General features: G+C 46.4%; 1 protein-coding gene across 3 annotated transcripts; it reads left to right on the forward strand.

Moving 5' to 3' along the window:
* The first annotated feature begins 314 nt into the window (after window positions 1–314).
* Window positions 315–25,238, forward strand: SLC49A3 (solute carrier family 49 member 3). Of its 3 annotated transcripts, XM_039566835.1 has the most exons (10): window positions 316–477; window positions 8,604–8,762; window positions 9,623–9,842; window positions 16,050–16,126; window positions 16,244–16,381; window positions 16,932–17,048; window positions 18,599–18,751; window positions 20,577–20,734; window positions 21,760–21,872; window positions 23,327–25,238. In XM_039566835.1, the coding sequence occupies exons 1-10, from the start codon at window positions 349–351 to the stop codon at window positions 23,479–23,481; spliced, it is 1,419 nt and encodes a 472-aa protein (XP_039422769.1). In that variant the 5' UTR covers window positions 316–348; the 3' UTR covers window positions 23,482–25,238. The 3 variants fall into 3 exon arrangements, with proteins under 3 accessions (XP_039422771.1, XP_039422770.1, XP_039422769.1); XM_039566837.1 differs by lacking the exon at window positions 18,599–18,751 and having other exon boundaries at window positions 315–477; XM_039566836.1 differs by lacking the exon at window positions 16,932–17,048 and having other exon boundaries at window positions 315–477.
* The last annotated feature ends 2,145 nt before the right edge of the window (window positions 25,239–27,383 follow it).

The raw sequence follows: 27,383 nt of genomic DNA on the forward strand, positions 1-27,383 counted from the left end.
AGCCGTCAGCGGGCATTAGTGACGGTGGCGATGCTGATGTTGTCGCTTTAAGGACACACGAGCAGGAGAGGCGTCTCCTCGCCAGGGCACCCCACTTCCCGCGCCCCTCAGCAGCCCCGGTGCGGAGCACCGGGCTTTTCCCCGCTGAGGAGTGCGGCAGGGCAGACTCGGCTCGGCGGGGAAGGGCTGGCGCTCGGCCCGGCGCGGCTCCGCAGCGAGGGCGCGCCCGCAGCGCAGCCCCAGCCACGCCGTGCCGTACCGTGCCGTGCCAAGCGGCGGCGCGGCCGGGGCCGCCCCGAGAAGGGCGGTGGGGCGGGGCCGGACGGGGCAGTGCCGAGCCGAGCCGCGATGGAGGGTGCCGAGGCGGCCAGCTTGCTGGGGGAGCGCAGCCTGGGGCCGCCGGCCGAGTTCAAGACGTACCGGCGGCGGTGGTTCCTGCTGGCCGTCGTGTGCCTGCTGAACTGCTCCAACGCCATGGTGAGTGCGGCGCGGCGGCCGCCTCTCCCGCCGCGGGCAGCCTCTCCCGCAGCCGGCCTGGGGTTGGGACGCTCCTCTGGGGTGGTGGGGAAAGGGGCGGCCGCCGGCAGCCCCGGGTGCCCGAGCAGCAGGCGGAGGCGCGGAGCAGGCAGGGCACACAGCCCTTCCCTGCCGCCTCTCCGTGCAGCAGATCTGGAGAGCAGCTCTGGCTGCTTCTGCTGCTGCGGAGGGAAGACAGGCTGACATGGCTCGCCAGAGCCAAAACTACCTCCTCTTTCTTCCTAGAAGCAGCCAGGCAGCCCTCAGGGCTCTGCCCCAGTGCCTTGTCTCAAACCCACCTCCTCATCCTTTGAGCACCGGGACTCGGTTGTACGCGCGCAGTTCAGAGAAGCCTCAGCCTGGCAGCGACTTAGGGACGGAATAAGCGGCTTTTACTTTTGAACTTTGGTGTTCCGGTTACGACCCCAGCCTGCACGCTTTCCTTTCTGACCGGTGGGATCCGGGACACCGAAGAGTGGTGACGGGGGAAGGGCAGGATGGGGCGGGAGGGTGTGTGTGATCTCCAAGAGCACAGCAGGAAGTACCGCAGCGTCAAGTCAGACTAGGATGAAGCAAAATACGTGCTGGAGCACAGCAGAAGTTGCTGCCGAGTCCCCTTCGTAGGCCATGGGGAGACAGAGAAAGTATTCATCGTCTGTGAGGGTCACATGTTTCTAGCCTGAAAATAGCAGAGCAGTGTTGAAACGCCGTGGGAGAGGAACAGGAGTTAACTCGCCGCATTGCTGGCCTGTGACAGCAGAGTTACCTGGTCAGGAAAAGAAGCAAGTTTCCTTTCGGGGTCTGTTGCATATACACAACACTATAGGAGTAATTTGGCACTGAACAGATGGTTGTATGAACTTCTTTTTGCCTACTCTTACTGCCTTATTCTGAGAGACTTGAAAAAATGGGATGCCAGATCATACCCTACCTGTTGAACAGATTTAAATTAAGTTCAGTAGTTACAGAGATAAACCCATAAAGTTTCCTCTTATGAAGGTTTAGTATATGAAAAAGAAGCCCAGATCTTTGCTCATCAAGTCATTGAGGACGTTGTTGATAATTATCAGACTGATGTAGAATTATTCATGTTCTTGAGGATTACCATGCTGTAAATGCAGGCTGGCTGGCGGACAAGATCAGGCACTGCAACCTGCAAACATTTAAATGCTTTGAAGGAAGATTAGGTATTCCATGATGTAAGAGTGCTGGAGCAGAGAAATAGAAAAACATAGTGAGAATTTGGCTGTATATGGAAAAAAAAAATGTATGCACCTTCTCAATGGAAAATCATTGTATCCTTTAAGAGTGTAAAAAAGTATCCTGCAGAAAAGCCTCACAGCTTGTTTGCAGTTAAATTGGCACAGCAGAAGAACATTATGTGGCAAGAAATAAACACACCCTGCTAGAAGTGGACAGTGACAGCACGGGAGAAGAAAGCTGTACCAAGCCTTTTCCATGATGTCTTGTTAGATTTTGACTTTGCTGAAACCTTAACAGTGAAACTGGAGGGTTTCTTAAACAGATCCTTCCATCTGCAAGTATTACTGCATTCTCAGTGTGTTGCTGAAAACTTTATAGCCCTGGAAGACTGACCTGTTCTGTCTCCTTTGTCTTTTGACAACTTCCTGACTTCCACAGTATTATTTTTCCGTGGTATGAAATTAGGCCAGAACTTCAAAACTGTGTGCCTAATAAATATCCTAGAGTGGAATTTCTGTTTCTAAGCCATTGCAAAGATCTGGAATGGCAACTCTGCTGACATATAAAGTATTAAGCAAACATTTCCTGATGCTAAAGCTTCTCCTAAATGTTCTGGATAAAAATCACATTAAAATGGAGGGAGTGGTTGAAAGACCATGAAATCAAAGTGGTTGGTTGCTGTTTAAAAGTTCCAGATGAAAAGATTAATTTATCAGTTCTGTGGTGTCAAAAATTGCCCTGCAAGTTAAGATGTGTCCTCAATTCCTGTGAAGATGTTGCATGCAGCACTTTGTTCTATGTACACCTCTCTCAGGCTATCTGCAAATGCCTACAGTAAGGACACATGACTTTGGAATTGTCTGACTTGGACCTCATTTGTTGGACCAAGATTCCAGAATGATGCCTTGTATTCCCCACTCTTGTCCATATACATGCAGTTTTCTATTAGTGGCCTTTGGTGTCACTATAAGCAGGAATCAGAAGACAGTACTGAGTGCGGGAGACTGTCATTGTCTGGAAGACAAAGTAGAAGCAGTTTAACTGCAGGGACAGCACATTTGGTCATGCAGCAAGGGCAGGCTGAGAAAGGAGTATTTCTTAGTTCAGTCTGGTTTAGAGTGTGATTGAGCAAATCCAGACCAGACCATGTGGTGATGAAAGGGGCACTCTTCCCTATATCCTCCCACTCCGCTTCATTGTGTGAAATCCCTTCATTAACCGCAGCAGAGTGGGGTTAATATGATACCTCTATATCCATATCTATATCTATATTTTTACACCAACGATAAATAGCCCCTTACAGCCCCTTACTTGTGCCTTTATTACTGACCCGAGTTTAAAAGCATCTGTCTCTCCTGCTGCACAAAGTGGGTACTACCTTAGCAGGAATTTGTTCTCATTTCCTAAATAGGGCTAATTTTTAGCTGACAGTATAGTGTAAGAAACTCCTGCCTTATGTTAAGAAGGCTGTAAGCAGGCATCAGCGTAAAACACTTGGTGCCCGAAGTCCTGGGCAGAGAGGATGTTCTGACCACAGCTAAGCTTAGATGATTTATCCCCAGCTGTCTCTTGCAGTGCTGCTGATGGGGGGTGACGTAACTCTGCCTGTGGTTTCTTCCCAGATTTGTTTTGCCAAACTTATGCTGTGGTTCTGAGTGTGGTTTTTTTCATCTGAAGGCTTAATGTTTAAGAGTATTCATGGTGTGCTCACAGCTGCTCTAGCATTAAACTGTTGAAGCAAATAGCTCCTTTCTTCTTTGCTACTTCCTGTGAAGCTGAACAGGTGGGAACTTTGTGTTTCACAGGAGAAACTTTCTCTGGCTTCAGAACTGGGGACACAGAAAGAAGACAGAATGAAACCAAGAGTGTTTACTGCCCAGTTCTGTGTTCACCAGTATGAGCGTGCTGGGGAGGAGCACTGGAGCAGGGGGTTGGAGCTGGCTCACACTTGGCCAAGTGGCTCCTGACTCACCAACTGGAGGACTTACACCACCACTTAGTGTACTTGGGAGAGGAAGGAGAGCTGCACAAGTGGTGCCTGGCATGCTCCAGGGCAGGGTGCACACGCTCCTCACCCACACCTGTCTGCCCCTGCAGTGCCCCTGTAGATACGCGTGCACGCACAGCTGCTGCTCTTTTTTCCTGCTACTTCTCCTGAGAGCTGTAGAGGCTAAAAGAGACATCTTGGCAAAGGATCTAGCCTTTTCTGAAGATCATGCCTCTGTCCTAACATCCTAGACTCCTGTGTCAGCATGGGTGCCTTCAGCTGAGCCCAGGGGCTATTTGCTTCCCAACTGTGTGGCCCTTTTAACCTTGAAGATGAGGACTCTGGTGTAAGGGCTTCATCGTCCTGTCTCAGGGGAGAAGGAGGCAGCATCCATGTCACAGAAAGACATCCTGCATCACCTTGTAAGCAGTGTGCGGGTGCATGAAAGAAAGCATGCTGGGGTTGGCAGAATTGCTGTAGGCAAAGCCTGTGGGACTGGCAAGCTGTGCTAGTGCCTATTATGAAGCAGAAGTTCCCATTTAATGCAAGATATTCCCCTTGGCTCCTCCCTTTAAAACTGTACAAAAAAGGTACTACAGGGGCATTGCTATGGTCTGGTCAGCTATACAGTATGCCAGACAATGAAAGCACTCCATATAGCAATCTTTGCTAGCTGATACTACCACTGACATGGCAAAGGGGCCTGATTTCCACCCTGCTTGATTGCATATGTTTGCCTTTCTGCAAATGTTTTGCTTTCCACTGTAAGAATCTTGATTTGTTCATGAGGAAAGTAGGCATTGGTTACCAGTTTGCCTTTTGTGAAGCACATGCTTGACATTTCTTCTGGCAGGGCTGCACCTAGTTATATGTGTGATGCATCAGTATATCATTACTGCACTTTGAGCTCCAAAAATCTTGCGTCTGTCATGTATGCTGCCTTCTACAGCTCACACCTTACAAAGCTTACCAAAGCGTAGAGTGTGTATGCCTTCAGCCATCACCTTGCTACTTTTGCAGACAGAGAACTGGTGTCTCACAGCTCACCAGTAACCTCCTTCAGAAATGGAAGGAAGGACAAGCACTGGGATCCCTTGGAATGGGTGGAGGGAAACCAGATCCTGCAGGTGAAGGAGGTCCTGGAGAGTCTGTGTGGGAGTGGAAACAGTAAAGGCAATAGGGTGGAAGAACTGAACCAGGAGAAGATGGAGTTAGAAGGGGAATGAGCGCAGGAGGAAAACAAAAGGATTTGGGCTGATTCTGGGAGGAAGAGGGTGGGACACATGTCTGGGAATCAGCTAAGAGTTTACAAGGATATCAGAAAGGGCAACAGGAAAACTTAGAAATGGAATCAGGATGAGAACAGCTGTAACCTGTTTTGATTACACGAATGCCCATGCAGGCCTGCAATTATCACAGGGTCATGATCATATAATGGTGTGGGCTAGAAGGGACATTAAAGATCACCTAGTTCCAACCCCTCTGTCATGAGAGGGACACCTTCCACTAGACCAAGCTGTTCACCCAGCCTGACTTTGAGCACCTCCAGAAATGGAGAGTCCATAACCTCTCTGTGTAACCTGTTCCAGTGCCTCACCAACCTTACAGTAAATTTCCTAATATCTGATCTGAATCTACCCTCCCTTATTTTAAGGCCACTCTCCATTGTTCTACCACTATATGCCTTGTGAAAAGTCCCTCTCCAACTTTCTTGTCAGCCACCTTGAATGGAGATTAAGTCTCAGTTAATGGAGAAGGGACCAAGCAGTCTCTGGGAGGTGCAGGAGAATTAAAAACAAAATGTGAGCTAGAAGAAGGTTAAAGCAGAGGGCAAGAGAGCTGAAAGTGGAGCCAATACCATTCCCAACATCAGTACTAGTCAGATAGTTTGAGTGTCAGTGCCTTGGCCCTGGTGGCCCTACAAGCTTCATTGTTAAAGAAGGTGTGGAGGGAGCCCTCCTGTAATTGAGGATATAGGTAGACTCTGGGTAGAAAACACTTCCGTTCTTTTCTTCTAGTGTGGGGGCATGTCTCCCCAGTCAGCCAGCTGTGTGCAGTGGGAGTTGCAGCTGTACTCCAGTGCAAGCCAGAACAGGCTTATGGATCTTCAGGGACCCTTCTGTTCTCTTCCTCAGCTGCTGAGCACAAGTTTTTATAGTGAAGAGTGTGTGCTGAGGTATGTCTTCCAGAGCAGACTAGCATGCACTGGAGCTTTTGCTATCTTTAAACCCAGAAACCACAGTGAGATGAACATATTTCTAAGGCTTGAGCTCAGGAGAGGAGTGTAGGAACTAAAATTCCTGCCTTTGGAGAAGAAACAGTATATTATCACGCTGGCTGTTCCATCTTTAGAGCTTACAGGACTTCGACCTCACTAGAAAGAGCTGCATCTTCTTCACCTGTTCCACTTGACGGGACTTATATCAGGGCAGCCACTGTGTAAGTACCAGCCTTGGCAGTGCAAAGTTTCAGAAAAACATGTAGGGTAAGGGCTCTAGCTCCCAGCAGAAGAGCTTACTAACTACTGTGGGTGAAGTTACCATAACTGGGAAAACCAAAAGCAGAAGGTGGCACACTCACTATTTCCCTGTGTAGGCAAAACTCCACAGTGCCGCCTCTTTGTTGCAGGGGCATTTGGTGGCCTCTTTGACTACAGCTGCAGCTTGAGCTCCATTGCCCAGTTCTGAATTTCTCTGTTAGAGCAACACATGGTAAACAATGAAACATACTTTTTCTCTCCAGACCCATAAATAAGCCCACTTCCTACTTTGAGGGACAAGCTCCAACTTGGAAAGGCTGCAACTTTCCACCCTTTGTGCTCTCACATGGATATGCTAGAACTGGAGCTCTTGCTCAGGATAGGAATATGGGGCAGCTCACGTGCTTGGTTTTCTGCAAGAAATGGTTTTACTACATCTAATGGAATTGTACCAGAGTGCTTGATCCCAGATCACCTAGATTCATACAGTCAGTGAACACAAAATGGTGTGCTCTGGCTTGTGGCATCACTTTCCTAATGACGCAATGCATGGTTGAGCATCTTGTGTAGAGGAGCAGGTAAAAATGTACCTGAAGCTGGCTTACAAAATGTGTCATCTCTTTAATTACTGTTGCCTGGTACAGTGTTTCATCACCACCACCCCCATGTGGAAGGCGTTGAGGAACCCAGAACTGCTATTGCGGGAAATACACAGCTGCGGTTTCTTTAGCAGCAGTTTAGCATCCCATAAGCAAACTAATCCTCATGCCTTAGTAATGCTTGTAACATCTAAACAGTTATATTAGAATTAAACATTTAAATTCTCATCCCAGTCTGATGGAAGTCTGGGAAGTGACCTGAATTAGCCTCCTTGTTGTCTAAGAGTGCAGGCTCCTTCAGCAGCTAGCATCTTCATTCACCTGACTGTAGAAACTGAGTAAACACCAAATCCATCCCCTAGCAGACCCTTCACTGATGTCACATAGGTGTGTCTGAGTCCAGCATGGTGATGTGAGCTTTGAGCTAAATGCAGGAGATATGGCATGGCAGCTCCTTCCAGAGAAGAAGAAGGGGCTGATGCTAGGAGTCCTTGCAAGGCTGCTGATAATATATTCAGAATTTCTCTGTTGCTACCATTTACTCATTGCATCCCTGCTAGGAGAAAAGCCTGGCTAAAGAATGCATGCAGCTGTTCTCACACAGTAACTCTAGGGAGAAGAAAAGTCCATCTCCCCTTCTGCTCCTGTCTAATGTGGTAGTTTTAATCGTCCCTAGCATGTAAGGAAAAAAAAACCCAAACATGAACATGGGAAATAACAAGAAGCAGATTGTTGGGACACACCTTCCTCTGAGCTTACCCAAGCCTTTTTCAGTTACACATAAACACCACATCTGATACTGGCTGCAGTATGCAGGCTGTGAAGAGGAAGCTTGTGATGGCAGAGGGGAGTACCTGGAAAGTGACAGTGACTGGAATTCTTTTGTAGGAAGCTGTAACTGAAGTTTTTGTTCGCATTTCTACAAACTTTATAACCTTGAGTAGTCAGCAGCAAGATCATCTTCTAACAGTGGAGTAGCTCACATCGACATTATTGAATGGTTAGGCCATTTGACAGGTCAGACCAGTCTTTTTGAAAAGCACCAGGATGCATCTTGGCAAAAAATCTACAAAAACATCCTCTAATTTGTAGTACCTCATTTTCTTTCTTGTGGATGTGAACTCAGAACCTGATTTTAGGATCAAGCAGGTCTCATTGTTCCTGTAAGAAACCAGAAGCAGACAGGAACTGTGAAATCAATGTCTAAAACTGGAAGAAAAATGTGGATAGTTGTTGAAATACCTCTTCTGTGTATACTTCTCCCTGTTATGTGTTCTGATACATTAAATAATGCAATTTCTAGGTCCTTTTCTAACTGTTGAGTGTGTATAGAAAAGCAGGGAATAATCCATCTCTTGGGTGACACATCATAAAGTTGTTCTTACAAGACTACATCCAGCCGTTTCAAATGGAACTGAAAATACAAGTCTGAGTTTAAGAGGATCTTAGCTGCAGAGGTGGCTGCTTCTGTTTTGTTTATGCTAACACAGAAGGATTCCATGTGGTTTACATCACGTAAGTAAGTGCATCAGGGCCAACATGTTCAACATGGGGTCAGAAAAAGGTACTGACTTCTGCTTTTGCCAGCCTCCACCATCAGGACTAGGGGATTGGGGACGAGGCAGTGAAATGGACGGGGTGCGCTGGGCCAAGTAACTGCAGACACTGAGGGTTTGAACTTTTATTATCAGCCTTAACATCCTAATTTCAAGGAGAGACTAAGACAGCAAGCCTCTTCACAACTCAATTTGAGAGGATGCTGAATTTCTGTTCCATTGGAGGTGTTCATGCTTACCCGTGTTTGGTCTCTATTCTGCAGCTGTGGCTGACGTTTGCTCCTGTGGCTGATAAGACAGCTGCTTACTTCCACATTTCCCTGGAGACGGTCAACTGGCTCTCAATGGTGTACCTCCTCATCTCAATCCCATTTGGTCTGGTGGCAACATGGGTTCTCGACAGCGTGGGGCTCCGATGTGCTGTGAGTTGAAGTGTTCTGTTTCTCTGAGGAAGTTACACCTAGAGAGAGGTAGCAAGAGATGCACAAAGCACTAACATACATGCTTTGAATAGGAGTCTTTCCAAATGCTGCAGAGAATTAGCACGTTGAAAGCTCTATCCTAGTTCAGTAACTGCTGTCACATCACCTCTGTGGTGATGGTGGAGAGAGCAGTGGGAAAAATTAGAATAAAGTTGCATCCCTGCTTGCCTTTTCCAGCTTTAGTTTTCGTTGTCTTAGCCAACTGACAGGGATGGATCCTGTGAGCTGACTCTGTGAAGAGCTTTCTGCAATTGCGTCAGATTTGCTGTGGAAAAGTATTGGCACCACAATTTTGTTGGCAGGGCCAGTTTAAGGAATAGCAGGGCAGAGTGCAACCAAGGTCAGGTCAGAGCTAGGTCTAGGCTGAGCCAGCTTGGGATCTCTACACAATCCCAGAATTGTGTTGTGGAATGTGGCACTGAAACACTAGCATGCTAATGATATAGAAGAGCATTTGCAGGATCTATAAGGTTGATGATTCATTGCCATGATCTTTGGTTTGTCACATCAAAATATGGATGATGGCGCAAACTTGCCAACAAGGTTTAGTTAACTTTGGATTTCTCATCAGTGTGGTTCTTATATGGGGTCAAGACAGCCACCTTGCTCCCTAAGGAGGCAGGTAGGATCAGGAGCATCTTGCCGTGGGTAAGAGGGGTGGGGATGGTCTGCAGGCAGTGATTACTAACACCCAGTGTCTCCTGTGGTGCATTGGAGACCCTGCTCTTGCTAATCTGTTGTTTTAAGTTCTGCCCTTCAGGCTTCAGCACACAAACCCTGGCTGTTTTTGCTCACTACAGGTGGTCCTGAGTGCATGGCTGAACATGGTTGGTAGCATCACCCGGATGTTCAGTGTTCTGAAGTTCCTGAGCTTGGGTTCCCAGAGTTACTGGTACCTGTTTATTGGGCAATGCTTCTGTGCATTAGGACAGCCTCTTATCATCTTTTCACCAACAAAGCTGGCAGCACTATGGTTCCCAGACCACCAGAGAGCAACAGCAAATATGATTGCATCAATGTGTAAGTGATAGCTGCGAAGTAACATTACTGCCTCACAGAACTTGCTAGCAATTTGTTTGCCTTTCAGAGGCAGCAGGCAGAGGAAGTCCTTTGTACTACAGCCATTTGCCCTTGCAAATACAGCTCCACTCAGGAGTCTTGTAGCCACATGCAGCAAAACAGGGGAACAAGAAGTGGGTCTAAGCCACATCGAGGTGCAGTATTCAGAATAAGCCACCCAGACTCCTAACCTACTTCCTCTCTTCCAGGACCAGGTTGTCATCTTTGCCTAAATATCACATAGGTTGAGGACAGCCCTTAATGTTACCAAGTCTTTAGTGGCCTTAATTTTGCAGTTTCTTAGGAAGGTGTCTTGAATTGCATTGTAGTGCCAATGGTCACAATTGCCAAAGTCCGTAACTAGATATAGGTGAGGTGAGGCTGCTGTGACAATATTGGCCACCAGTTCATCCAGTAGGAAGGCTGAGCACGTATTCCTAATTGGTATGTATGCACACACAGATAAAATATACTTGTCTGTCCACACAAACATGCTGGGGATGCTAAATGGCAGGACTATCCATGCAGAAAGCACGCCTGCATTGCTAAGTTCCTGGAAGCTGGGAAACGGGAGGAGAGGCACCGGATAAGCTTGCTCTAATCACATTCCTCTCTTGGCTCCTTTGGGCACAGATAGAGACAGGATACTGCACTTGATAGACCTGTTTCCTCCTTTCATGTGACGTTTTACCCAGCAGCCAAAGAAATCTCTTCCTCTTTTTTCCAAGGACTTGAGAGGTGCTCCAGAAACTGGGCTGGTTCACTGGCTTCACAGTACCTGCATGTGTATGGCAGCCTCATCTGTCCTTCCCTCAAAAGAGCCAGCAGCCACCTTCCCTCTCCATTGCCTTGAAGCTGTAAGGAAGGGTTAAGCATGGGGAAAGAAGAGTTCCCCTATGCAGCTTTCCCAATGCTGCTGCTAGACTAGACATGGGCACTGTTGTTCAGCAAGAATGGATTTATTCTCAGAACGAATTAATTATTTTTGCGCTGCTTTTCCTAGAATAGGGTGGACGTGATCACTCACCTGGTTTTCCAGCGCTGAGACAGACCTTTACCTTCCCTGCTGGACAAGGAGCTCTGTTGTCAATGTGGCACGATACAAGCACTACCAAGGAGCACTGTGCACTCAGTGCTGCCCTGAAGGACCCCAGCCTGCAAACAACATGCTCTTTTTAAGTGAGAGAGCAGCCGGAGAAGCTGAAGAGCATTTTGTTCACATAGCATCCTCAGCCTTTACAGAACCAAATGGATCTAACTAGGACAAAGAACAAACCTGAAGAGCAAGGAACAGTGGAATCCCGTTCAGTGTTTGCCATGTTGGGATGTCAGAGTGCAGGCTGAATGGGCTGTGGTTGTTTGCTGCAAGACTTGCATGTTGCTCTGTGGAGGGCTTCCATTAATAATGCCTGGTTACACCCATAATGTCTGCTGTACAACATCAGGATTTAATTTAAAAAAAATTTAAGTACTGTCTGGAAGGAGCATCTACCACAGCTCCAGTCATTTAATCCAGTGGTTAATTACCTCATGGCAAATGTCAACATGCTATTTCTCATCTCAATGCTCTTTATGCCCCATCTATTCATCTTGTTGCACCTGTCTGTCAGGTAGTTACGGGAAGAATCACCTCTTCTCTTCTTTCGCTTGAAAGACTGAATAGCTCCCACCCAGCAACTTTACAGCCAGATTTCCCTTTGCTTCTTCCACTTGTCTCCATTCTTCCTGTTGCTCATTTGAGCTTTTTGTGTCATTCTGCTCCAGTTTATCAGTGCCCACTCCCTGTATAATTAACAGAGCAGCACTCAGCATTCTGGTACTGTCAGTATCAGTGCTGCATACAGAAACTGGCCCTACAGCTTTCTGCTATTAATGCCTATGGATAGGCTTCCCTGGGCTTTTGTGACAAATACGAACCTTGCACCCAGGATTCTGCTGAGCAGCTGAAATTACTATGACTCAGCTGTCATAATGATTAATGACTCAGCTCTTGAGTGTTTGTTCTACCCATCACTTGTAGAGATTTACTCAGAGAGAAGCAGTCTTCTGTTAACACCTCCTGTTAAGATCACGAGAAAGTCTCCTGTATCAGAAGTAAGAAAGAGTTGTCTGAGTCCACTGGAGTGACCTCTGCTTCATCCATAGGAGTCTTCATTTACCGAGGTCTGTTGGTATGTCATTTTCTGCACCATGAAAAGTTTCGGTGCATCAGCATCACTGACCACAAAACACACAGCCCCACTGCAGAGTACTGCAAGCTAGTCCACCAGGACCCCTGGATCATAATGTATAGTTGAGTAACTCCAGTGACCTCCTTTCCATTCATAATGTAGGCTCGTGTAATTGCTCTTCCCAGGAAAACAAGGCAGCTGAAACCGTGGAATTACTCAGGTGGTCCCCAGTCCTTTCGAATTTAGCCCAGTGCTCACATTTTCAACCCTCATCTATACCTTTTGGAACTGCTTCAGCATGTTGATAGTTCATGGAAACAGCTGACTAGTTTACAGGCAGTCCCCTAAAACACCTAGTTGCATTTTAGCCCAACAGAGAAGACATGATTTATCTCCGTCGAAACTGTTTAATTGTTTCCATGTATTTAGAAGCAGGTCGTATTTCACCAGCACCATAAGCTAGCACTTTCCCAAGCACAGAGTAGAAATGCAACAGTTGTGTGTTATACGACTATTAATGATGCCTCAGCATGATTATAGAACAGACAAGGTTGGAAGGCACCTCTTGGGATCATCTTGTCCAACCCCCTGCTCAACCAGGGTTGTCTAGACCAGGTTGACGAGGTTTATGTTGAGTCACCTTTTGATCATCTCCAAGGATGGAGGTGTGGCAGCTTATATGAGCATCTTGCTGAATAGCTATGACAGTAAAAAAGTTTACATTCAGGTAGAGTTTCCTTTGTTACGCTTTGTACACCACTGAGAAAAGTCTGGTTCCATCTTTATAACTGCAGATCAAGGTTCTTTTCTCCAGGCTAACCAGTCCCAGCTGTCCCAGCCTCCTTAGGTATGAGAGATGTTCCAGACCTTTAATCATGTCTTTGGCCCTTGACTGGACTTGCTCCACTGAGTTGGTACTTTGTGTCGAGGAACCCAGCATTGGACTTGCACTCCGTATGTTTCTCACCGGGGCTTAGTAGAGGAGGAGGATCACAATCTTCCACATGCTCCTCCTAATGCAGCCCAACACGCTGTTTGACACCTTTCTGCAAGGATGTATTGCTGGCTTGTGGTCACCTTGCAATGCACCAGGACCCCATGTCCTTCTCTGCAAAACTGCTTTCCAGCAGCTTCTCCAGGCTGTTAAGTCCCAGCTCTCTTAGTGTCTCCTCTGACAGAAGCTCCAGTCCTCAAATCATCTTTACTCTTTTCTGGACCAGTTAATTCATGTCTCCTTCACACTGGGAACCTGAGAACTGCATGCAGCACTCCAGATGTGGACTTGCTAGTGCTGACTAGAGGGTAAAGAGCAGCTCCCACTGACCACACTGCCTAATGCTGAGCCCAGGATTCTGGTGGTTTTCTTTATCAGAAGGCTGTGTTGCTGGCTCATGGTCGAGTTGGTGTCCACCAGGACCCTCTACCCACACCTCCTCTGGTCTTTCTCTGCAGAGGTGCTTTCCAGTTGGTGAGCCTCAAGAGGTACTGGTGGATGAGTTATTATTCTTTGCCAGGTGCAGCATATTATATTTCCTTTAGCTGAACCTCACAAGGTTCCCCTCTGCCTGTTTCTCCATTCTGGTGCAGTAGCTTTGAATGGCAGCATGGCCGTCTCTTCTGCAAGGCACTCCTCCCAGTGTCACATCACCTGCAAACTAGCTGTGTGTGCACTCTGTCCTATCACCCAGGTAAACTGTACGGCCCCAGGATCAACCCCTGGGCTGCATCACTGATGGCTGGCCTCCAGCTGGTCTTCATGTCAATGATGACAATCCTCTGGGCCCAGTCATTCAGCTGCATTTCAGTTCATCTCACGTCCACTTGTCTAGCCAGTACTTCACCAGCTTGTCTGCAAGGTTGTTATGGGGACAGTGTCCATTGCTCTTCCCTCATCCATCCAGCAGTCATTTCACTGTATAAAAGCTACCAGGTTAGTTAAGCATTTGTCCTTTTCACCTTGTCACCCTTCATGTGCCTGGAAATGGTGGCAAGGATTGGTTGTTCCTGACCTTCCTAAGGAACAAGTGAGACTGAAAGGCTTGGAGTTCCCTGGATTCTCCTTCTTGTTCTTCTTAAAGATGGGAGTGACATTTGCTATCTTCCAGTCCTCAGGAACCTCTTGGAGTTGCTGTGGCCTTTTAAAGGTAACCAAGAATGGCCTTGCAGTGAAAACGATCTGTTGCTTCAGCACTGATGCATCCCATCAGTCCCATGGATTTGTGTGTGACTGGGCTATTTAATGTTCTCTGTTGAAGAATGGTTGGAAGATCAGGGACATGGGTCCCTGGAAGAGCTGTACAAGCAAACACCTTTTTAGCTTGACATAAGTAGGCCTCTTGCTAACTGCAGAAATCAGCAGGCCTTTGTAAGCCTCTTGCTAGCTGCAGAATAAGGAAATTGTGAGAACAGAAATCATGAGAATAAAGAAAGAAGGCAAGGACACAAACGCAGTGTTCTTGACAATCCTGTTATAAACAACAGGATGTGCTGACAAGATGTACTGACCATGAGAAATGAGGAGGAACCCTGAATCGCAACATTAGCAATACATGTAAAATGTAGCTTTTTACCCAGCATCAATAGACAATAGAGAAGTGACAAGTAGGCATATTTGAGTGTATAAAAGCAAAGTCTGAATTTCAATAAACTGAAGCTTGCATTATCAATCACACTGATTGTCTGCATGTCTTCCCTTGTCGGAGTCAACAAGAGTTCTCCAACCTAATCTTTCTCCATTGAGGGTAAATCTTCATTGCTTCAAACTTTACCTCTGGTCTCAAGGCTGAAGGTCAGTCTTACCAATCACAAAAGAGGCGAAGAAGGCGTTGAATACCTTGGTGTTTTCTGTGTCCTTTGTCACTGAGTCTCTTGCCCCATCTAGCAACAGGCCCCTAACTTTCCTTTTGCTGCTAAAGTATATAAGGGTGCATTTCTCACTGCTCTTCACCAGACTGACCAGGTTGGCTTTGGCTTTCTCAACCCCATCCTTGCACACTAGTACAAAAGTAGCTTTACTTGTTTGACTATTTGCAGAACATTGTCTTAACATTAACAAATCGTGGTTTTGGATTTTCTGAAGCTGAGTCCCAGGGGTGCTGCTTCACACACTGCTCAGCTCCAGCCCCATAAGAATGCAGCTGCCTCCTCCAGTACAAAATATACAACATTCTCTGCTGTCATGTGATTTTTGTAGTGGGTAGCAAAGATCAACTTGTATACCTGCCTGGCCTTTGCAAAGGAAGTATAAAGGCTTGAAAGGCCTCAGGAATTATCTAGTGTCAGTTTAGAGAGCTGTCATGCTGTTCATGGCCTTTTGACAAAGACAACTAACAGCATCCTGGTGACCCTCACAAAAAGCATTGGCAACAGCTCGAGGGAGGTCCCCTGGCACATGTGAAGAGCTGTGTCTGGTCGTAGATTCCTATATATAAGAAGGACATGGACATATTAGTGTAAGTGCAATTAAGAGCCATTAAGACAATTAAGGAAGAGGACCATCCGTCATGGCAGCAGAGGGTAGGAGAGCTGTGGCTGTTCACCCTTTAACAGGGGAGTCATGTACGCAGTGTGTACATGCCTAATGGCATAGGGGAATTTAGAAGGAAAAACACCTCTGTAACTCCTGCTAGGTAACACCAGGACAGATGACATGGTTTCGCCCATCTTAATTTTTTCCATTCAACTTGACATTTACTGAGGCAGCCTTGTGAGGGTGAGGACATCACAGTCCATAGTTGATAAACAGTTTACAGGAGTTGAGAGTTGAAGGAAAATGGTTTTATAGAACAGACGTCATGGGGGTGAAACAACAGATGCAGTAACAGTAAGACTACACAGTCAGCTTCTCCAAATGCTCCCCTCCTGGTTCTCCGTATATATGCCTTGTTTGTCCTCATTCATTACAGTGCTGCACACTGCAGCTGGCAGGCAATAGGGGTGGATACACGATTCTGACTGCTTGCATGAAAAAAAATGTTTCTCTTTTATTTCCTTCCAGCCAATCCCTTGGGCATTCTTATAGCAAACTTGCTGTCACCTGCACTAGCTCCTGAAGGAAAGCACATTCCATTGATGGTAAATGAAAACTGCTTTAATCAGTCAGCTGGGCTGATTTGGGTCCAGCTGATTTATTTGTTCGGAGGTGGTGGAGCTGGAAAGACTGGTAACTTAACTTGTTCTTTTGTTGTGTAGCTGGGTATTTATGCTGTCCCAGCAGTAACAGCCTGTGCTCTAGCAACTCTGGGGATTCACGAGAAGGTCCCACCAACGCCTCCGTCAGCCAGTGCCACCAACTCCAACTCACAGCCATTCTTCACTGGGCTCAAAATGGTAAGTGTTACAGCAAAGGGACTGCCATGCTGGGGTGACGGATGCAGCCCTGCAAGACAGAGAGATGCTGAAGGATCTGCTTACAAAGCAGACTCTGAATGCCACTCCCCCAAACCTGCCATGAAAAGCCCCTTGAATGAGATAAGGAGCCCTTCCTTCCCCAGCGAGCAGAACCTGCTCACAGCAAAGCTGCAAGAGATGCTATCTGACCATGTATCTGTGGGCTGGCTGCCATTCAGATGGCTCAAACAGGCACACTTGGGCTTATCCAAGAGGAGCACACAACTTGAGTCTTGTGAACAGATGTGATGACAGGTAGGATAGCACATGGCAAAGTGAAGGAAGAATTTGCGCACTGAAGAGCTCCTTCCTCCCTACACGTTCCCCATTGTAACTTGTCCTCTGGCTGAAATGACAGGACAAAGCCATACTTTGTCAATGATCATGGGGTTACCTTGTCAGCATTTTCAGTCAGAGCCACTGACCCTCAAGTCTGCTGTCACAAGCCAGGCCTTTTTCCTCCTCCACTTACATTAACTTCTTTTTTTAGCTCCTGAGAAACAAGCCATACATCATCCTGGCAGTGTGTTTTGGAGGAGGAATTGGGATGTTCACCTGCTTTTCAGCTCTGCTAGAACAGATCCTTTGTGAAAAGGGGTATTCAAATGTGAGTCTTCTTCCTTCTCTCCCCATTGTCTACATCATGATACAATCAAATTGATTAGCTGTCATAAAGGACTCAGAGCAAAATGAAGACAATTGAATATGCTGCAGTCTCATATCTTACTTGCTCACGTTATCTAATATAGATTAAGCAGTACATTAATCCAGAACACAGTCAATCTCTTAGTATAATAGATGACCTGCATTTTCATTACTGCCCGTGGCCAGGCTCCCACTTGCAAATGAAAAAAATTTTAGTAAAAAAGAATATTTTGATTTTTCTAAGCCACTCCAGAGCACTGATGTCTTTGCAGCCTTCCGTCACTATTCCAGAGTAGAATGGGGCCCAAGCAGGCCCTAGAGTGAAGCTGAAGGCAGGCTGATGCAAGCACCTTTTCCTCTTTGCACAGACTTACATAAAGCCAGGGCAGCAGAAGAAGTCAGTGGTACTGTGACAGCTTCTTCCCCATCCTTCCCATGACACCAGCCAGATGCTGCTTTTACAATTCAGCACAGTATGTGCACAGCTGGTTACTCCTGCTTTCTCCCTCCTGCTTATTAGGAGGGCCCTCCCAGTTCAGGTATTTCCCCTCAGCAGGCTGCGCTTCAGTCCTGCTGCTTGTATCCCCATGAGCCTCCTGTTAAAAGACCTCTCCAGCTGTTATGCATGCACATTTACATGTCTGGTCTCTGTCCACCGCCTCTTCACTCCCAGATCTGATCTCTGGCTCAGGTCTCCATAGCCAGGTCACATTTTGCACACTCTACTGGCTTTTAACTGGAAACCTCTTCAGCCTTTCAGCCTTGCTTTCTGTGCATCATTATTTTGTCTCTGTGTGACTGGCTTGTCCTGGCCCTTTAGCCCAGAGAAGCTATTCCATACCCTTTCCTTCCAGTGCCCCTGAGGGTCCCAAAAATGTTTACTCAAATTTGTTAAAAGCTTCTTTGCTTTCAGGATTGCTGTCCGCGTTTGAATTCTTAAGGAGCTGAAGAAGTGCTACAAGCAAAGGGCAATCACTGCAGGCAACAGAGCACGTACCCTATCCTAGCCACTGCTCACTGCCTCTCTAATTAGACTTTGACACAGCTGGTGTCTCCTGTAACGTGCTTTGGGTGTGCCAGTGCAGGTCCCTGGTAAGAAAATGGCCAGGAAGGTGATTATAAACAGCAGCAGGTCCCAAGGCAGTTGGGCCTGTTGCCACCAGTGTGGACAAAGCACCTGATTGCCCCTGGAAGAACCCAGTGGCTCCAGGCTGGAGTATTTAATACCAGGGAACTGCTATTGCTCTGCATCCAGCCTCCCTTAATGGGTGTACAGAGACTTGTCATCCTTTGGGAGTGCTGTCACCCTGCTGTCCCCACACACTTGTAGAAGCATGTGGACTCTGTTATTTGCTACTCAGAGCCCTGTGAAGGCCTCAGCTACTGCAATGGGCAAGGAAGCTTTTACTACCTCAGTAAGTGAACCACTGGTAGCTGGCAGATGGGTCAGTGACATTAAAACCTCTTTCCTAACTGCTCTAGTTTCTCATTATTTATTTTTCTGCCCTCCAGGATTTTGCTGGCCTAAATGGTGCACTGTTCACTGTGTGTGGTTTGTTGGGTGCTTTCCTGCTAGGCATGTATGTCGACCGGACAAGGAAGTTCATAGAGTCCACCAAGATTAGTTTCTGTCTGAGTGCACTTGCCAGCATCATGTTTGCAGTGGTGAGTTCTCCCTTGCATTGTGCCATTCCCATGGGCTTATTTCTGTTGCCATCTGATAAATCATCACCTTAAATCAAGATTGTTTGATGTCACAGTTTTTATTAAGCCATGTGTTATGCTTTGGGATTATCTTTCTGGGCTAGGAATATTTTAAAGAAAAACCCTTTACTGAGGATTTGAGTCACTGTGGAGCCTGAGACAGACTGATTTGGGACAAATTGGCGTAATTCTACTTCCCTGTGCTGGATCACCATGTTTGCTTTCTGACTCCCGAGACCATTCTTTCAAAAAAAGAAAGGCAATTGCTAAGTATCTTATAAAAATGAACAAGAATGTCATGTTTTCCCAACACCTGCTTTCAAGAGTGGTGGGTATCAGGGTTGTAACATTAGTAGAAAGGACCTAGTTACATTCTAGTTCTGAAGTAGTTCCTTGAGGGGAACAAGAGAGGAAGAAGAGGAAAACACTTGAATTCAGCCAGGAGAGGAATGCAAAACCTGCAGACTTTATACCCATGGGGCCCAGAGTACAAATTCTGCAGTCAAGCACAGCCATTGCCAATGGGAGCCATCACACAGCAGGAATCTGACTGTGACACACAGAACTCCCAGCACTGCAGAGGACCCAGAATGGGGCAGGTTTCTGCTTTCCCAGCAGTCTTATGCTGTGCATCTCTCTTGTGTGATGAAAAATCCAGACTTTCATCAGAGGGTGATCAGACCCTTTCTTCAGCCAAGACTTCTCCATTTGGAAGAGACAGACAAATACAATGCCTTAGTCAATGTAGGGCAAGGTGCCTAAAGCAAACCTTGCATTTTCCCCTTTCATGTTCTGGCACTTGTTTTGAGGATGATCTGAATGCAATACAGCTTGCCTGGACTCAGTTGAAGTGCTGAGTAGGCAAAAGGCTGGGTTAGGACCAACAAGCAAACTTAATCCTCCTCCCCTTCCGTCCTTCACCTTCATCCCATACAGATGAACTACTAGTTCAAAGTAGTAGAACAAAAATTGTCCATTCAACTCTGTTTGATCCCTTTGCACTTTGAACTTAGATTCCAGACCTACAGAGTTTTCCTTCACTTAACCAGTCAAGCTGGGCCAGGTCTACTGCCATGCCAGGACAGACACCTCATGTTCCTCTGTGGGAATTTATTACATGGTTAAGGAAAGAGGTACCAGCAGCGTGGCTGCAAAGTACTTTGTCTTTACTAGCATTGGCTGGACAAGGTCATGCTCTTTTCTCCAGAGTTAGAGACAAGGCTGTTCTAGGCTCTAAACTAATCTCCAGGTTTTGTAAATGTTTCAGGTAGTTTTTTGTTTGCTTTTTGGTTTGGGTCTTTTGATGTTAAAATCCCAGTGTTACAAATGCATGTCTGACTGATTTTCCTTATCACTGAGCTACAGCAACCCAGAATTCTCACGCATAACCCAATACAAACATAATTTTGAAATGTTACTTTGCTTTGGGAGGAAGGTGTGTGTTTCATGTGGCCCTAGAGAGATGTTGAACACACTCCTGGTAAGTCACTGAGTCAAGTTACAGTAGTACAACCAGGACTTTGCAGTACACCAGTACAGCAAAGTACACCAGTGCTTTGCAGATAATTCTGCTGATCCTCTCCTTACTTCAATTCAACAGATAGCTCCACGTTTTGTAGCCTTTTGTTGACTCTAGAGGGTTGAAAGTAAAAAATTGATTTCAGGAACAGGTAGGGAATATACTGGTGAGTCATCCCCTGAGACTTCCTGCAGGTTAAGGATTCAGAGACTTTCTGCACAGCAATGCTGACATTGAGACTTTGGTATTGCTTTTTTTTGCCTACAGACTTCTCGGTTCAGACATCAAGCCATCATGTTGGCCATCACCAGTTCACTCTTCGGTTTCTTTGGTTTTGCCATCTACCCCATTGCCATGGAGCTGGCTGTGGAGTGCTCCTACCCTGTGGGAGAGGGCACATCTACAGGCCTGATTTTTGTTGCAAGGTAAGCAGGCAGATTAAATCCAATTAACAGATGAGCTTGGGTTCCAACACACACATACACACACACACAGAGGGGTGTGGGTGCAGACAGAGAAGAGCATGCACATCAGTGCTTCCCATCCTGCTTAATGCCTTTCTTGTGTCTGGGCACATGCCTGCAGCAAGGGGGGAGCCATAGAGCTGAAGAGCTATATGTTTTAAAACAAGAAGGACTATGTGGAAGAGGTGGAAGAAAAGCAAGAAGGAAGATGAAGGTCTCCCTTGCTTGGCACAAAGCATAATTTAACCCTGCCCAGCACCACCTGCCTTTGAAGCAGGTGGGGGATGCATGCCTGAGAGAGGCACCCATTCACCCACAACAGTACAGGACAAGTCAGTTCTCAGTGCTTTGCTGAGGGACGTGGGGCTCATCAGTCACAACAGACGGGACAGTGATTGTTCTTCCTGTTACACATTTACCTGCCTAGGGCCAGCTCTGGACTTCAGCAGGAATGACTTGCTGGAGCTCTAAGCTGTGACACAAGTGTTCTGGAGCCATTTGTTTGTGTCAGGTGGAGATGCAGCAGCAAGAAACATCAGTCAGTGAGAGGTATCAGACACTGCCTTTGAAGGCTGTTGTCTCTCAGTGGCTGTGGACTTAGTGACTGCTGCCAGCCAGCTGTGATTGAGGAGGAGGCTGAAGCCATAGCCTGACTTCTTTGTATCCTCAGTCCTGCAGTGAGAGGTATTTCCAAGTCTCTGCCCAGTGAATATGCCTCAGCTTTTTTACAGGTGTAGTTCAACATCTGCTTGCCTTCAGAGGGAGTATATAGTGATCCTGCCACACTGGCCCTGTGTCTGGAGACCCTGTGGGCCAGAACGAGTTAACCAAATGCTTGGGCCAGAGGAATCCAGTTGTAGCTTTCTCTGCTAGAACGACCATGCTCTAGAAAGAGGCATCATTCTATTCCAGCTGGGGAAGGTGGCCTTGTCTGCAGTACTGGTAACTCAGACAAGTAACAAGTGCATGTTGGGTTCTCCCCACAGCCAGATTGAGGGTGTGATTTTAATGATTCTTCTACAAGCTCTCACCATCCATGTTTCTGAGGATCCATTCTCCACCTGCACCCTTGACAAGGATGGAGCACTGGACTGGACAAGTACGTATGTCCTTGGGAAATGATGCTGGACACTTGGTTGCACCCCATGTACTCCCCATTCTCCACCAGGTCTCAGTGTGAGGAACCCTGCAAGTCTGATTTCTATTGTAGTGTATCTTCTAACCCCCTCTCCGAACCTGATGGTGCACTCCTTGCTGCTCCTGCTAAACCAATCCTGCAAGACTGAAATGGGAGGAACTCTTAAGGTGCCATGAATGCCACTGCTGGCTCTGGGTTAAAATTTCTCTTGCGGTCACCCTGCAGAGACTTGAGTTTCATCAAGCTAGAAGGTGGCTGTTCTGAGGGGAAGACACTGTCCATGTAGCATAACCAGGGCTGGTTTTCATATCAGAGGCCAAGGTTACAAATGCTTCGACTGAAAGCTACCTCCCTTGCTCCTGCATACACAGCTGCCTGTGTTTGTAACATACTTGTACAGCTTTGTTCTGACTTACTCCAAATTTCCCTTCCTTTCCTAGCCGGTCAGGAGAAAAGACAGCAATTTAGATGAACAGGAGTACATAAGTGTTTTCAATGCAGGCTAAACCCTGGTCTTGATCTCTCAGCTGGTTCACATTCATGTAATACACCTGGAGACACTGTAAGCAAAGACTGGCCATCACCTATTAAATATATCCTGCTTGCCTGAGCAGAAACTCCCCAGAACAAGGTCTACTAACTTTAAGGGATTGAGGCTTCATAATAACTGTCCCCAAAAAGCAATTTGACTGCTTAATCTCTGAAAGCCTGCAATTTGCCATCAGAGCTGAGTCTTGGGATTAGATACCCTTTCCAATTCCTTTTGTGGTCTGATACATACAGATAAACCTTTGAAGAAAGGGATAGAGATGTTTATTTAGGACACTGGTGAAATGAGAACTACTTCCAGGCTTTTAGATATACTTTTTCTTTCCCTTCAGAAAAGATTCTTTAAACACAAACTTGTTGTTAATAAAAGTTCACGTTTAGTGAGTTTTTCTACACTTTGCTCTCAGATGATATAACAAGAAGCACTACCTGTGAGGACCGGTTCTCTTATGGAACGCAAGTGATTTCATTCAATCTTTTTTGTAATGTTGTTCACCACCCCACAAGACACACATGTGTACACTTACAGAGAGACACACACGTGCACACTTACAGAGAGGCACACACTCCTACAAGCACAATGTGTACACTTGTATAAGACCTCCAGCCTGGAGGGTCACACAGGATACAGTGTTTTGGAAACCTTCCACATACCACCTAAATACTCTTCCTATTCCAGTGTTAGGTAAAGCAAGATTTGTCTGTTACCAAACTGGTAATGCCCCAGTGTGGTCTGCACCATGTTCTCAGGGGTAACCCTTGGGAGGAGGTCAGACAGATGGTGCTATTTTGGGGAGGTGACCTGTATATTTCTGCACCAGTGGGGAGTTTTGGATTCACTGCCTAAAAGTGTATCTCTCTTGCAGCTCCGGTACTGGTGCTGGCTGGCCTCTGTAGTGGTATGGCTTGTTTCTACGTCATCTTCTTCCACACTGACTACAAGCGGCTCCGTGCTGAGACAATCAGTGCTGATTTGGTCAAGGCAGAGGATACAGCAACAACAGATGTTCCTGAATCCTAAACAGGCCAAAAAGGGGATGCGAAGGGCTAAGGACTCAGACTTGTGGGCATGGACCAATCCTGAGCTGGTACACTGGGATATCTGTGTCCTGTTGCATAACAAGCAAGGACTAGAGCAAATGGCACCTTTGCTGTGCATCCCTCAGTCTTGTGTTTATTTGGGGATCTGGGCTGTGAAAGAAAGGCTGTCCTGTCAGAAAGATCAAAGCGGGAATGAACAACTATGCACACAACTGAAATTTTTAGCTGACTTGATTCAAGCTAAAGAAATGTTACAGTACAGGGTAGCATCATACTTCAGCCATTTTTTAATTTTCATGTACATGGATCAAGGGTGAAGGTTTTCAGAAAGATTGAACCCAGTGGAAAACTTCTATTTAAGGGCTGTGGGTTCTTGTACAGCATAACAACTCTTCCACTCTGGTTGGAGCTAATTGTGCCTCTTAGCTACAGGGCCGTAGACGCTAGAGCGTCGTTCCATTCCAGCAGGGATGTGTGTGACCTGTAATACAAGTCTGTTACAATGAGTCACTATCTTCTCCTACAAGAGAAGAAAAGCCTTGCCTGTAGTGCTGCCTATAAGAGAAGATATCAGTAAGCAGCAGAATTGAATACAGCAGCATTTCCCACCCCCCTCTGGCTCCCTGCTAAATGCTGAGACATTCAGGATTAACTTGTTTCTCTTGGGATTCTGTTTCTCCACCTCTCTTGCAATTTCAGTGGTTTAAGTTTTCCATAAGAAGATGAACTTGCTGGTTTAGTATTAAATTAGCGTGATGCTCTCCTATAGAGCATCACTCTTTGGACAGTGACACCGTAGTGCCTGACATGGTGGAAGCCGGCAGAAGAACTGGCAAAGGTGACCCTTTAGTGCAGGGACTTGTCATAAGTTTCTGCAGGTGACAGGGGCTTTGTGGGGGAAACCAAGTAAGAAACAACATTAACACCTTCCAGTTCTCTCTGCAACTGACATCTGTTCTTTAGTGTTAGAAGGGATGGGAAGTTACACAAAAGATCCCATTTGGAGTTCAGTTACAGTGACAATTACAGTGGCTACAACTGAATTTTTCATTTTACAGTACTTCCACAGCAGTGTACTGTCCTGCTTTGGTGTTCAGGTCTAGGTGTACTACCTGAGAAATTCTTATGTTGTAACACATAAGTGGTTAAAAAAAAAAAATTAGATAGTTGGGATTTTGTGATGCTTCTTACCATATGTATTTCAAGGCAATCTGAGTATTTGCTGATTAAGGGACCTTGATGCAAATTGAACCTGTGACTAGCTTTATCCACTCCAGATAGAAGATGATCCCAATGCTGAGGAACATTGTACAAGAGTTCTCTCAGTGTCTGATTTCTCTTCCCCATTAGCAACTGGAAAACTTGCTGAGGGACAGCAAAGTTTCCCTTAGTAAAACACCCGTTTGCATCCTTCTAGGGAGCCTGCTCATTCCTACAGCTCCAGCCTTGCTCTCACTAGTAAGCACTGATATTTGTCAAAAGGAGCAGGAAAGAAGTCTGAAACCAAAGTGAAACAAGAGTGCTTAAACCTGTCAGAGGAATGAGATTAGCTGCCTTTTGCAAAACTAACTGGTCAGTTCTGCAGCCCTGGAACACACCAAACAGATTAACACTAAATTTACCTGCCACTTTTGAATTCCACTGTACTGGGAAGCAAGAAGCACTTGATACTTTATAATTTTATATATTTACAAATGTTTATGTTTTTTAATAAAGGGTGGTTTAAGAAAAGATTAACCTTTTCTCACTGTATCAATCTTTACAGAAGTATTTTCTGGATGCAAGGGTGTGTTGGATCTGCTATGCAGCACAAAGCAAAGGCCCCTGTATTTTTCAGATGTCATTCACTTGTGCTTACACTGCCAGTGTGTGAAGTATAATCTCAAATCCCAAGAATGACCATGTGAAATTAGCTGTAGGTTAAACTACAGTTAGCTCTGTTTTGAAGAATAGGTTAAAGGAGTAAGGAAATACTGCTAGCAGTTGTCTCCAAAATCTGGTGTTGCCCTGATCAGAGTCTGCCTTGCACCAGCTGAGACACTATTATCTTTTTATCCAAGTAAATAAAAGAGATTCTAAAAAGGGGAGATTTTTCTTTTTGCTAATACATGAAACGTACAGGTGTGTGAGGCTCTTTCTGGATTCCTAATGAGTAGTTCCTCCCTCACTGTATGGTTTGTCATACCCCGACAGCATGCCATAAAGGCATGATGGCACTGCCAACAGTGAGGCCAGGCAGCTCATGCAGGTACCTACTATTGCACCATCAGCTGCTCCTGCTGGCTCAGCTAACTTCATGTTTTGCGTTTAGAACAAAAGAGGCTCAAGTGTCCATGCTAGTCTGACACTCCAGCCAGTAAGGTGGCTTCATCAGGGACTGAACTTAAATGCCTTTGTGCAAACACACAGCATGGGGATGAACGAGAGGAGTTAGAGATGGGCTAACAGGCATCACAGAGATGTGGTGGGATGGCTCCTATGACTCAAGCACTGGAATGGGAGGTTACAGGCTCTTTTCAAAACAGGCAGGAGAGAGAGACAAAGGAGGAGTGTTGCTCTCTGTGCCAAGGACATGCTGAAGTGGGTGGAGCTCTGCCCTGGGACGGATGAGGGCCCAACTGAGAGCTTATGGGTCTGGGCTAATGGGCAGGCAGGGACAGGTGAGATTATAGCAGGGGCCTGCTACAGGCTGCCTGACCAGGAACACTGAGTGGATGAGTCCCTCTATAGACAGATAGGAGCAGCCTCACATTCCCAAGTTCTGGTCCATAGGGGTGACTTGAAGCACCCTGACAGCTGTTCAAGGGACAACACAGCAGGACATAAACAATCCAGGAGGTTTCTGGAGCACAGTTATAATTTCCTTCTCCAAGTGATAGAGAAGAAGGAGAGGTATAGTGCAGGACCTTGTTCTCACCAAGAAGGAGAGGCTGATGTGGAATGTAAAGCCCAGGGGCAGTCTTGGTTGCAGTGACCATGAAATGGTGGAGTTGGAGATCTTCAGGGTAGTGAGGAATGCACACAGCAAGCTCACTACCCTGGATTTCAGGACAGCAGATTTTAGCCTCTTCAGGGGTACAAAGGGATAAAGTCCTGGAGGGAAGAGAAGCCCAGGAAAGCTGGTTGATATTCAAGGATCACCTCCTTCAAGCTCAGCAGTGATGCATCCCAGCAAGGAGGAAGTCAGGCAAAAAATGCCAGGAGGCCTGTGGATGAACAAGGAACCCCTGGACAAACTCAAACACAACAAGGAAACACAGGGAGGATGGAGGCAAGCACAGGTAGCCTGGGCGAAGTGCAGAGAGACTGTCTGAACTGCCAGGGATCAAGTTGGGAAAGCTGTGTTGATTTTACATGGCTTGGTTTTTGGTAGCAGGGGAGGGGCACAGAAGTGGCTTCTGTGAGAAGCTTCTAGAAGCTTCCACCATCTCGGTCAGAGCCAATCTGTGATGGCTCTGAAGATGGACATGCTGCTGGCCAAGGCTGGCCTAATTATGAAAATTGAGATGATGGTAACACTTCTGTGATAACATATTTAAGAAACCAAAACAAAGGTGGCAGTGCAGTTTTAATTCTAGCCAGAGAAGAGGTGAAAACATGTGAGGGAAACAACATGGAGACAGTGAGAAACCTGACAGCCTTCACTGAGCTTTGTCTGCCACTGAGGAAACAGAGGAAAAGAAGCCATGAAAGATGCTGCTGTACTCATCATACAACCTCATCTTAACCTGCCTTTTCCTTGCAAAGCAAGCTGTGAGTGGAAAAGGGGAGGTCCCACTCAAGGGCTGCTATTTCTGGAAGTGTGCAGTAAGCAAAGGGGAAACATGGAGGGGCCGAGGAAGGGTTGCTGATGGACAGTGCTTGGTGTCAGCACAGACAAGA

The sequence above is a fragment of the Corvus cornix genome, chromosome Z, assembly GCF_000738735.6.
Source record: "Corvus cornix cornix isolate S_Up_H32 chromosome Z, ASM73873v5, whole genome shotgun sequence".
Taxonomy (NCBI): Eukaryota; Metazoa; Chordata; class Aves; order Passeriformes; family Corvidae; genus Corvus; species Corvus cornix.